The 13100-nt window shown below is 38.0% G+C and overlaps 2 protein-coding genes across 2 annotated transcripts in view; one reads left to right on the forward strand and one right to left on the reverse strand.

The window, feature by feature from the left end:
• LOC306868757 (nucleolar transcription factor 1-like) overlaps positions 1 to 13100 on the reverse strand; it is a 967110-nt gene that overhangs the window by 948079 nt on the left and 5931 nt on the right. The gene's annotated exons all lie outside the window — the stretch shown is intronic.
• The window catches only part of LOC306868759 (corticotropin-releasing factor receptor 1-like), a gene marked incomplete at both ends in the record, with an annotated part of 130125 nt that overhangs the window by 43738 nt on the left and 73287 nt on the right, over positions 1 to 13100 (forward strand). Inside the window, one exon of the mRNA XM_079415095.1 lies at positions 4909 to 5028. Within this exon, the coding sequence (XP_079271221.1) occupies positions 4909 to 5028 (120 nt within the window). The remainder of the gene's footprint in view (positions 1 to 4908; positions 5029 to 13100) is intronic.

A 13100-nucleotide genomic window follows, 5' to 3' on the forward strand; every position in this document is an offset into this window, starting at 1 on the left:
CCTGTATCAGTAGCCAATGAGCTCACTGCTCAATATTCAAGGCTTTTGTTTGCTGTAGCTGTTAGCAGCGCACTTCAGAAACCCTTCACCTTCCCCAGCTCCACCTGTAGAGATCTGCTACGAGGTGATTTGTGTATGCTATATGGTGGGTTATTCATATGTGTTATATGTGCAGCAGCAGTATTTCCTACATGCTCACAGCAGCATGTTGTGGATGTATTGACAGTAGCGAGTCTCGGTACTTGCTCTGCCACAGCAGCAGCAGCAGCGTAGCAGATCTATTCTGCCAAGACCAAATACATTAACATTGTCATGTACATTACCATACCAATCCCTCCGAGAGTTGTCATGACAGAACTTCATTTATTGATGGAAAAGCTGAATGTTCTGAATTATTACATACATCATGATCCTGAAAAAAATCATTCTCAATTTTTATGTTATTATTGTTGCTCAATTATCAATAATGGTTATACTGATTTCAATTTGAAAACAGTTTTTGCTCTTATATTTATTGTTAGTGTGCTATTCTAATATTGTTATAGTTATTGGTGTGAATGGGCTGTGAAAAGTGATTTTCTTTTTTTTTAAACATAAATATGAAAACTGCTAAACTAGAATCATGCTAGTGAAATATATAACTAGTTAGTAGCATCACCACTTTTAGTTATTATCTTCTGTTTATTGCTTTCCAGGGTTATTATAGTTAACAAAAACTAAAACAGAAACTAAAATCTATAACAAATTAAATAAAAATGTTATTTGAAACATTAACTGAAATTAAACTTTAAATTTCTCATTTTAATTTAGCATAATTCAATGTACTATATGTACCAGAAATAACTCAAATTGAAACTGAAATAAAAAATAATAAAGGTTATAGAGACATACTGTATATTGTCACGGTGCACACACGAGGGAGGACACAAGAACACGCAGACGAGGATATAACTTCAAATAATAGTCTTTACTGATGACATCAAGGCAGGGCCAGACACAGACACAGACACAGGAACAGGAACAGGAACAGGAACAGGAACAGGAACAGGAACAGGAACAGGAACACCGGGGGAGTAACGAGTAGACCAGACTTTGATTTGATTTGATCTTTATTATCATTGCATATGCTTATACAACGAAATTATGTTAGAGCAATCTAATTAGCAGCATTGAAGTAAACATTTACACACATTAACATTATGATACATTCAACCCATAATATAAATAAATACTCTAAAAATATTAAAAATATAAAAAACCTAAAACACAAGCTATTGCACAGAGATCATTCGATTGTGCCCATAGTCCATTAACCACATTTAAGACACTCAAAATTCGAAGGGCCATTATTGCATAAAGTCCGTTATTGCAATTGGCCCATGTGTTACTGCTTGTCTGCACATATAAGTTATGTATATTGTATGTTGTGTAAGTGTCAATGTACATGTTTTATAGGGAAACTGAATGTTAGTGATGTTGGTAGAGGTTACTATGATTTCTGCAGCCTGTCCACAGCTCTGGGGAAGAAACTGTTCTGTAGCCTATTAGTGTGTGTTCTTGGAGTTCTCAGTCTACCTGAGGGGAGGGTGGTGAAAAAGTAGTTTCCGGGGTGTGAGGGGTCCTGCTGGATGTTTGTTGCCCGTGTGTAGAGACGATTTGAGTGGATATCACACAAGTTTGGAAGTGGGGAGCCAACAATCCTTTCAGCTGTCTTCACAACCCGCTGTAAATCTTTTTTGTCCGCAACAGTGCAACTAGAATACCACACAGTACAGCAGTATGTTAAGACACTTTCTATTGTGCAGCGGTAGAAGCTGATCAGCAGCTTCCGGGGAAGCTTGTTGCGTCTCAGGGTCCTCAGGAAGAACAGTCTCTGCTGAGCTCTCTTAATGATGCAGGTGGTGTTCAAGCTCCATGTCAGGTCCTCAGTAATGTACACTCCCAGAAATTTAAAACTTGAGACTCGCTCGACCTCCTCTCCATTAATACACAGACCATTGTGGGGTGTTTTTTTGCTTCTCCTGAAATCTATTATAATTTCTTTTGTTTTTTTTGTATTTAGAATGAGGTTATTGTCCTTGCACCAAGTAGTTAGTATCTGGACCTCCTCTCTGTATGCAGTTTCATCATTGTCAGTTATGCGTCCCACTAAGGTTGTATCGTCTGCAAATTTAATGAGGGTATTTGAATTGTGGGAGGAGGTGCAGTCATATGTAAACAAAGAGTAGAGTGCTGGACTAAGAACACAGCCTTGGGGGACCCCAGTGCTGACAATGATGTTTTGAGAGCAGTGGTGGTCAAACCTGACGTGCTGGGGTCTATTACTGAGAAAGCTTTCAATCCAGTGGCAGAGAAGTACTCCCAGACCCAGTGTTTGCAGTTTGTTGACCAGTTTTATTGGATTTATGGTGTTGAACGCAGAACTATAATCCACAAACAGCATCCTAACGTAGCTATTGGGATTTTCCAAGTGTGTAAAAGCTGCGTGCAGTGCAATTGAAATAGCGTCGTCTGTGGATCTGTTGATCCTATATGCAAACTGGTGTTTGTCAAGATCAGGAGGGATACATGCTTTGATATGGGACAAAACCAGTCTCTCAAAGCATTTCATAATCACTGGGGTGAGAGCAATTGGCCGGTAATCATTCATGCTGGTAATAGCAGAGGTTTTGGGTATGGGGATTATAGTAGCAGTTTTCAGACAGGTGGGAACAGTGGCCTGCCGTAACGACAGGTTGAAGATGTGTGTGAATACTGCAGTGAGCTGATTAGCACATGCCTTCAATACTCGTCCTGAAACGCCATCTGGTCCTGTTGCTTTATTGCAGTTGATGTTGGATAGTACTCTCTTTACCTGATAATTCTGGAGAGTGAATGGCTGATCGCTCTCTGGAAAGCTGGTGTCTGCATCTGGGTCTGACCTCCTGCTAGAGCTGTCCTCAAAGCGGGCAAAGAATGTGTTTAGCTGATCAGGAAGGGAGGGGTCAGTGGAGGATGGATGACTGTTGCTCTGCTTATAGTCAGTGATGTTCCTTACACCTTGCCACATGGCACGGGGATTATTTTCATTGAAGTTATCCTTAATCCGTTGTTTATACTTCCGCTTGGCTTGTGCTATGCCTCTGTTTAGGTTGGCCCTAGCCCTCCCATACTCCTCCCTATCTCGTGATCTCAGTGCTATGTCCCGAACTCTGAGCAACTCCCGCACTCTGTTGTTAAACCAAGGTTTCTGATTGGGGTACACCTTGATTTGTTTTTCCAAGGTTACAGTGGCTGTACAAAAATTGATGTAAGACAGGACTGTGGTGGTGTATAGCTCAAGGTCTGACTGGTCAAAGAGCTCCCACTTGGTATCTTCAAAACAGTCCTGCAAAGCTGAAGAAACCTCCTCGGTCCAAATCTGTATTGTCTTGATTTGTGGTTTTGTTCTGCTGATGAGAGGCTTATAGGCTGGTGTCAAGAACAAAGACAAGTGATCCGATTGCCCAAGATGAGGTGAAGGGTGAGTTTTATAAGCCCCAGAAACATTTGTGTAGACCTGGTCCAGTGTTTTAATTTTCCTTGTTTTAATGTCCACATTTTTATAAAATTTGGGCAGAACAGCCCTTAGACATGAGTGATTAAAATCACCTGCCACAACAAAAAAACTCTCTGGGTGTTTGTTTTGCTGCTTGCAGATAGAGTCATGTAGCTTTGCCATGGCTAGCTTAACATTAGCTCGAGGGTGGACGTAAACGGCAGTAATGAAGACAATTGAAAATTCCCTGGGCAGGTAAAAAGGTCTGCATTTAAGTATTAAAAATTCCAAATCCGGACAACAATGTCTCTCAATAACAGCCGTGTCCGTGCACCAACTGTTATGAATGTAGACACACACCCCTCCTCCCTTTGCCTTACCGGAATTGGCTGTGCGGTCTGCACGGTAAAGGGAGCGACCTGCTAGCTCGGCAGCTAGGTCGGGGATGTTTTCATGCAGCCAAGTCTCCGTAAACACCGTAATGCAGCTATCCAAGTAATTGTTGGTAACCCGCAATCTCACGTCATCCATCTTGTTAACAAGGGAGCGGGTGTTAGCGAGGAAGATGCTGGGAACAGCAGATTTGTGTGGGGCTAATCGTAGCCTTGCTCGGATACCGGCTCTCTTACCCCGCTTCTGCTTCCTCTCACATCTTCGCCTGCATCTCCTCTCAGTGGGTCTGTTGTTGATCTTCGTGCGTGCCGCTGAACGTATAATCTCTAGCGGAATGGAACCACAATCACTCGGTGCACGTCCCAAACAACAGTCCCTTAGACGCAAGATTGCTTTTCGTGTATAAGTTTTGACGCTATTGTTACTAAAGCTGCTAAGGGGAGAGCTCCGGGTCGCTGCGTCTAAACGCGCAGACGAAATAAAACTGAACAGGCAGGACTATAAATACACAGGTAAATCATAGATAACGAGACGAACACGGCTGGACAAGAATTAACTAATGATAACATTTAACAAGGACAGGAAACAAACCAAATATGGAAACATGAGGCGGGAACACATGACACACCACAGAGGACTGACAATATATATAAAAAAAACTTAGCTAAATTACAAATTAAATTACTTTAAAATTAAAATTAAAGGGAAAATTTAGAAAATAATAAAATGTTTCAACAATATTATCTTTACGATACATAAAGCCCCTGAAGCACAATTAACATTTTTGATGTATATTATAATGAAAACAGCTTAACAAATAAAAATGTATCTAGTTAGTTACTTATAACCTCATCAGTTTTCTTCACATTTAGGCCTAAAATATACTCTAACCAAATATAAACAATTCCAGCTAAGCATGTCCAGATTTGTGTGTTTGTGTTTCACAATCTAATGCTTTAATTTAAAGTCGTTCTTCTCTCTGTCCCCCTGTTTTTCAGATTTGTTCTGTAACACTTCGATTGATGGCATTGGGACATGCTGGCCCAGAAGCAGTGCTGGAGAAGTGGTGTCCCGTCCCTGTCCAGAGACCTTTCTCGGAGTCCGTTACAACACCACCAGTAAGTGCAGAGCATCTCACTTCACAGTCCCATCTGGACTGCTCCGTCTGCTCCTGTTTATGACAGCACAAGCTGTTTCTTTTTTATATCTGTTTTATAGAAGACCTAGGCGCTTGACATATTCTCACATCTCTTGTCAAGCCGATGTTGTTGGACTTCAAACAATGGCAGGTCTTTGGGGATATTTTCAACACCTGTGACGTGTTGAAGTCATGTTTTGGATGGATGTTTGCATCTGGCACAGCTTGATAGGAACGGCAGCAGTTTGAGCTTCATAACCGAGCCGACAGCTGAGAGCTACACTACATAACAAGCTTTCAGATTCATGTTTGTGTGTGTGGTACAGAGGGGGAGTGTGTGCACTTGTGTGTGTTGGGCTGCATGTAGGTCAGTTTTTGAGCTGGTGCATGCTACCAAGCTATGTTTTACCACTGATAACAAGCCCACTAATTGTTCTGCCAGTGTGTGTGTGTGTGTGTGTGTGTGTGTGTGTGTGTGTGTGTGGCTGTAACACACACACACACACACACACACACTGGCAGAACAATTAGTGGGCTTGTTATCAGTGGTAAAACATTGGGAAGTCGTGGCCTAATGGTTAGAGAGTCGGACTCGTAATCGAAAGGTTGCGGGTTTGAGTCCCCGGCCGGCAGGGATTGTAGGTGGGGGGAGTGAATGTACAGCGCTCTCTCCACCCTCAATACCACGACTGAGGTGCCCTTGAGCAAGGCACCGAACCCCCAACTGCTCCCCGGGCGCCGCAGCATAAATGGCTGCCCACTGCTCCGGGTGTGTGTTCACGGTGTGTGTGTGTGTGTGTGTGCACATTTGTTCACTACTCATTGCTGTGTGTGTGTGTGCACTTGGATGGGTTAAACGCAGAGCACCAATTTCGAGTATGGGTCACAGACCCATGAGACAGACTCACTGCTGTGACAAAAGTGTTCCAGTATCCCTCGATACGAGTTCTAAATGCTCCCTGTGGACAGAGGTGTACAGTTTTTTTTAATGAAATGTTACATTGCCACATTCTCTTTGTTAATTCTTCTTTCCTTCTTTTGTTTTCTCTTTATTCCTTTCTTTCTTTTTCATTTTTTTCCCCTTCCTTCCTCCCTTCCGTTCAATATTCCTTCCCATTTTTCTCTTCCTTCCCTTTTGTTATTTTTCTTTCTTTTTTCTTCCTTCCTTTTGTTTTCTTTCTTTGTCTTCTCTTTATTCCCTTCTTTCTTTATGTCCTCCCTCCCTTCCTTACATTTGTTTTCTTTTTTGTCTTCTCTTTATTCCCTATTTCTTTTTATTATTCCTTAAATCCTTCCTTCCTTCCTTCCTTCCTTCCTTCTTTCCTTTTGTTTTCTTTCTTTGTCTTCTCTTTATTCCCTTCTCTCCTTTTATTCTTTCTTCCTTTCGACATTCCTTCCTTCCAGCCTTCTCTTTAATTCATTTTGTGTCTTTTCTTTCATTACTTTTTGTCTTTTCTTTCTTCCTTTTTAATTTTTTTATCCTTCCTTTCTTCCTTCCTTTCATTTTTTTCTTTGTCTTCTCTATATTCCCTTCTTTCTTTTTATTCCCCTTTCCTTTTGTTTTCTTTCTTTATGTCTTCTCTTAATTCCCTTCTTTCTTTATACAGTATACTTCCTCCCTTCCTAACTTTTGTTTTCTTTCTTTGTCTTCACTTTATTCGCTTCTTTGTTTTTATTCATCCTTCCTTCCTTCCTTCCTTCCTGCCTTTTGTTTTCTTTCTTTAAGTTTTCTCTTTATTCCCTTCTCTCTTTAAAATTTTTCTTCTTTCATTTCACGCTTCCTTTCTTCCAGCCTTCTCTTTAATTCATTTTGTGTCTTTTCTTTCAATACTTTTTTCTTTTCTGTCTTCCTTTTTCATTCTTTTATCATTCCTTCCTTCTTCTTTCCCTCTTTACTCTCATCTTTCCATTTGTTTTTATTCCTTTTTGTGTCATCTCTTTATTCCATTTTTTCCCATTATATTTCTATTGTTCCTTCATTCCATTTTTTGTCCTTCTTGCCGTCTTTCTTTCTTTCTTTCTTTCTTTCTTTCTTTCTTTCTCAAAGGTTTAGTATGGTTTACCTCTGTCAAACAAACCCTGTGGCTGCAGATTCACAAGCCTTTGCAGGTCTTTCAAGTGTTAGAAATAGTAGCTGAGATGGGTTAAAGCTTACATTAAAATGGAATGTAATCTCAATCCTTAATTTAATTTATAAGGGAGATGAAAGTGTTGACTGTTCTCATGGAGCCAAGGCTCTCGATGAGAGAATGTCCATTAGTCATATTTCTTGAAATATGTAACTTGTTTAGCAAAAAAAGTGAAAAATAGACAGGAAAGGAGAATCTAAAGAGGAGGAGAAACTGAGAGAGGAGGAGATGGAGAGAATGAAGTCTGATGCCAAAGTCATTATTAAAGATGATATATATGAGAATACGGATGGGTGGATAGGGGACAGAGAGAACTCACAAGTAATGATTTGTCTTATCCATAATAATAATTCCTTTTTTTCTCCTACTCCTGGAACAAAGCTTAGAAAGACGGTGCAATGTGTAATAAACCAGGTGCTTGGAAAATTATTGTGAGACTTTTGTGAGAGTGTGTGTGGTTGATATACTTTATCATACACATTAAGGATGGCCCTACACCCATAAGATGCTGGGTTAGTTGATTCGTGTATTACGATTCACTGGAGCTGAAAGCATGATTGGTTTTTAAAGTCCCGTGGCTGTAACATATTGTAGAGCTTCAGGCAGTGTGTAGCACAAATCAGGAACATTTACAATATTCACAGGGCACTGCACACAGTCTGTACTCTTATATCGGCTTTTCTCATGGCTTTTATTCCCCAGTGGAATCAAATCTGTGTGTTTTTAAATGACAGAAAGAAAAAAAAAAACAAGATTGAAAGAATATTGAAAAATGCTTTTTTGTTGGGAATGAATTTGTGAATTCATGTTAGAGCTAATTTATAACAAAACACCAAAAATTTTAACTTTAACTTTAAAGTAATAGTCTTTCACAATATAATTGAATAAAAAAAGTTTAATTTGCTTTTGTTCTCATTAATTTTAACAAATTTTAACATCACTTAAATCAAGTGGTCTTATTTTTGTTGTTTATGTCTGTTTATATAGTATCAAATACACCAAAACACAATGAATGAAATTAATCCAAAAATAATGAATTTTCATCACAGATTTGCCAGTCACCAGTATATTATTGAGCATTTGCATTTTGTCCGCACAGAACAGCATGGACTGCAAGGGAGATGAACCAATCAATGTATTTGTGGAATTGAGGCTTGTCAGAGAGATTAAAGAGGTGGATATTAGTTAAATCAATCAGGATACATAATTCAAATCAATGAGAAATGCTATAGTACTGTAATGAACAGTCATCACATTAAAAAATGCACTTGCATTACCCAAACAAACTGACATAAAATCCATAGTGTTTGTAATATCTAATGACACCACCATAAGGTTTTCCATTCTGCCAGTAGAATAGAGTATACTGTCAGTACTGTAAATTATATTGACTTGAAATTGTTGACTTGAATTGAATGGGCAACTTCATTCATTCACAAAGTCAGTTTGTGCATACACACAAACATTTGGAATGTACATGGTAAAAATATATTGTCGTTATCAGATGATGTTCAGATGATCAGGTGCTCAGGCTACACGCACATCTGAATATGTGTAGATATACCAGGATTATTTGTGTATTTTGAAACAAATATTTATTTATTTTTTTCACATTAGATTGAGTGAAATGACATTGAAGGCTTTAAATTAATTAAATATAATTGTTTGCTTTGTCTTTTCTAAAGATCATGCAGAGTGACAGCTTTATTTAATGAAATGAAAAGAATGTGCATTCATTGCCATTGAATTTAACATTGAATTATCTATCAAATTCATGAAAGAGCTTTGAACCCAGCAACTTGGCTTGACTTCATTAGTAGCGGTTTGTTGGAGAACATATTTGGGGGAAAATATAAAAAGCCTCAGTAAAGTTTTTTTTTTTTTTTTTTAAGTCGTGACGTATTGTCAAGTATGGTGACCCATACTCGAAATTGGTGCTCTGCGTTTAACCCATCCAAGTGCACACACACAGTGAACACACAGTGAGTAGTGAACAAATCCACACACACACACACACACACCGTGAACACACACCCGGAGCAGTGGGCAGCCAATGCTGCGGCGCCCGGGGAGCAGTTGGGGGTTCGGTGCCTTGCTCAAGGGCACCTCAGTCGTGGTATTGAGGGTGGAGAGAGCGCTGGACATTCACTCCCCCCACCTACAATCCCTGCCGGCCGGAGACTCGAACCCGCAACCTTTCGATTACGAGTCCGACTCTCTAACCATTAGGCCACGACTTCCCAAAAGTTAGAAAAGAAGACAATAAGCTATTGAAATGGTTAGTCAGATTTCCAAAATTTAGTTTTTTTTAATCACCTTTTCTATAGTTGAAATGATGTTGTCAGATGGCAGACAGTAAAATACCAGCTTTAATTTGGAGCATTAGAACAAATGCACAAATGTTCACTGTTTTTTCAGCGTACCTCTCTGAGTTCTGTGGAGAAAACAACAGATGTCGTCTTTTATGCAGTGCATACAGTTCAATTTACAGGTCAGAAACGACACAGCCCACTCATTCTTGATGCTTTATGCTACACATCTGTCGATGCAAAAGAAAGAATCACAACAATATCAGTTTAAAACCTTCATTTGTAGCAGATATACTGCTATAAAGGCAATCTTGATTGTAACCACAATACATTTTATTAGAGTAGTTGTGCAAAATAAACATGTGATAAACATTACTAGATATATTATCTATGCTACTTTAGTTATTCAAATAAATAACTTCATAAACAGGCATTTATGTATTGCAAATATTGGAAATCGGAGCTGAATACTAGCAATGCATTGTATATTTTGTGCAATTCCTTAGTAAAAGTCTTCTCGTCTCAGCCTCATGTTTCTTTGGATTTGCAGTTTGTCTAAGTGTGTGGATTCCTTTCAAGTTTTTAATTTAGTCATTTAAAATCTGCATGCCCGACTACCATTAACTTTGTATTTACTATACCATTTTTTTTTTATACAGTGCCTTGCGAAAATATTCAGAACCCTTCATTTATTTCACGCTTTATGTTGCAGCCTTATATTAAACTGCTTTAAATTACCCCCCCCCCCCCCCCCCACATCAATCTATACACCATACACCATAATGTCAAAGCAAAAACAGAACTGTCACAACTTTGTAAATTTATTAAAAATAACAAAAACGAAATAAGTACATTGCATAAGTATTCAAACCCTTAACTCAGTACTCAGCTGAAGCACCTTAACAGCCTCAAGACTTTTTTGGGTATGATGCGACAAGCTGTGCACATCAGCATTTGGCAATTATCTGCCATTCTTCGCCTCACCTGTTCACCTCTCAAGCTCGTTCAGGTTGGATGGGGGCAGATGCACATTTTCAGGTTTCTCCAGAAGTATTTGATTGGGTTGAAGTTAGGGTTGGGTACCGTTCACATTTTAACCGGTATGGTACTGGTATCGGTACCTGAAATTCGGTACTGGTACCCAACGATACCTTTTTTCGGTACTTTACTCTCTGTGTAAAGTACCGAAAATACATTTATTTCAGTGAAAAAATAAGTCCAAAACTGTCAATTTCAACATTTTGAACAATAGGGCCCCTACATTTTTTTTCTTTCTTTTTTTTTCTTCCAGAAATTCTTGTTTTATTTTTTCTGATAATCAAATGAAGGCATGAAACATTTATTTATATTTAATCAAATTAAAATGAAGCCCTTTCATTTTCTGGTAAACAAACAGAGGTTTACTGTTAAAATGAATACATGGTAGAAAAATTGTGTGAATATTCCTTTAAAAAAGTTTTTATAATAATTGTATTTTTTCTAAAATTAAGTGGTAATCTCTCTCTCTCTCTCTCTCTCAATTCAATTCAGTTCAATTCAAATGAGCTTTATTGGCATAACTGTGTAACATATCACAATGTTGCCAAAGCAATAAGTATATTATACAAACATACAGATTAATAAAAAAGGGGAAAAATAAAAACATATACATGTCCAACTTGTCACAATGAAAAGAGAAGAAAATAAATAAATAAATAACAGATTCAAATAATACAGAGAGTTATTGTAAATGGTAAAGAGGGTTCAGCCTTTGTCCCTCATTTGATGGCAGGAGTACACATACTGCGCTGCCAGGTGGATGCACGTTTCCTTCTCTCCCAATATATACAAGAGTTTATCTTTGTTGCTCGTTTGCTGGAATTCAGGTGACACTAGCACTATTTGTTTGAAGTAGGCATCTCTGATGTGTTTGCTGTACTCCGTAAGGCTAAACGATGAAAATGAACGATAAAATGAACTCTAATTGAGCACACCTGAGCCGGTTAATCAAGCTCTCAACCAAAATTGCCCAAGTAGATCTGATCATATGTTATCTCTGCATCTTTGAATGAAATTATTTTAGTTACACTTACTAAAATAGTGTAAGCTTTGTACTGTATGTGTTGATTCTTATTTGTATTTTCCTCTAACTTTCTATTGTTATCGACAAAACATATAATTAACAGATACAATATGTATTTATAGTTATAGTGTTTAATTCTTTATTTTAAAATATTTAATAGATTCTGAAACTCTTTGGCACACAGGACTTAGATCAGCATCTAAAAATCCCTCATCCATTTTTGAAGTGATTTTTTTATTTTTATTTTTTTAACTGCAGAGATACACTGTAGTGCACTACAATATATGTAATTCACAATATAGAGAATAGTGAAGTGCACATGCAAGAGATCTTTGGGTTCAGTTGATCTCTCTTTAGTGCAAAGTGTTTGGATCGAATATTGAATTCACGCAGTCATTTTCATTCATTACTTCCCTATGTAGTGCACTCACGTTTAAATTATAGTTTAAAAATAGAATATTGTATAAAAGGTTTGTTTTAACATTGGGAGAAATGTGAAGCGAAAATCTTCAGCTTCTGAGTTGCCACCTCAGGGCAAGTGTGTGAAAGTTAATTATACTGCCACTGTGGGAGGAGGGTTTTACATGATATGAAATAACTCCTCATCCCTCCTCTCTCTCTCCTCCTCTCTGTCTCTCGCCCTGTCTCACTTTCCCTGCTGTCTTTCAGGCATTGTCAGTTTCTGTCTGACCTTGATAGACTTTTTTATTGCCTTTTTGCAAAGGCTGCAAATTCAGCACCATTTCAGCAAGCTATTATGACAGGTATAGAGAAAGCCAGTTCAGTGGCAGTCTTTTTTTCATTATTCTGAGTGACATTTGCTCTCCATGGGTCACTGGCGGAGCATGCAAGAGCTGTGACAACATTCTGTATGTAACGGTGTACAATTTTTGTCATCGTTCCTACATTGTTTCACAGTAAGCTTTTGGAACTGTGACCATTACTGGCTCCATGCTATATCGAGCCCCTTAGTAATGATCCAAATGCATGCATTTCATTCATTTATTGTTTAAATTCTCCTTCTTCTTCTTCTTATTACACTGGCACCAATAGCCCCATGGGCAGCACGTCAACATATAGCGTCATTGTGCTTCATACTGTCCTATCATCATTACAATTTTTTTATTTTATTTTATTTTTTGGTTCTATGAGACTTCAGTTATAATATTATAATAAATAATAATTTTATATTTTAATATATTATATAATGTAATTGGTTCCTGTGGGTTGAACAGCATTTATTAACATCAACATGTAGATATGTTTTGTAACATAAATATCTTTACTACTACTTTTGATAAATTTGATGCATCTTTGCTGAATAATAATAAAAAAGCTTACTGTATTTAATACAATTTTTAATACTCAAAAAACCTTGTGTGTTTTTTTTTTAAATGCTGCATGTCAGAAAAGATGACATGCCACTTTCAAAAGCAGGATAAGGGGATTTCCACTCCTCTCTACTCTTCATCTTACTCTTCTTCCTAATCGCACGGCAATTGTTTAACAAATACTTCAGCACTTAGTCACAATGCTGCATTGTTTTCCAGCA

This window comes from Barbus barbus (genome assembly GCF_936440315.1).
Source record: "Barbus barbus genome assembly, chromosome: 4".
In the NCBI taxonomy this organism is placed as follows: Eukaryota; Metazoa; Chordata; class Actinopteri; order Cypriniformes; family Cyprinidae; genus Barbus; species Barbus barbus.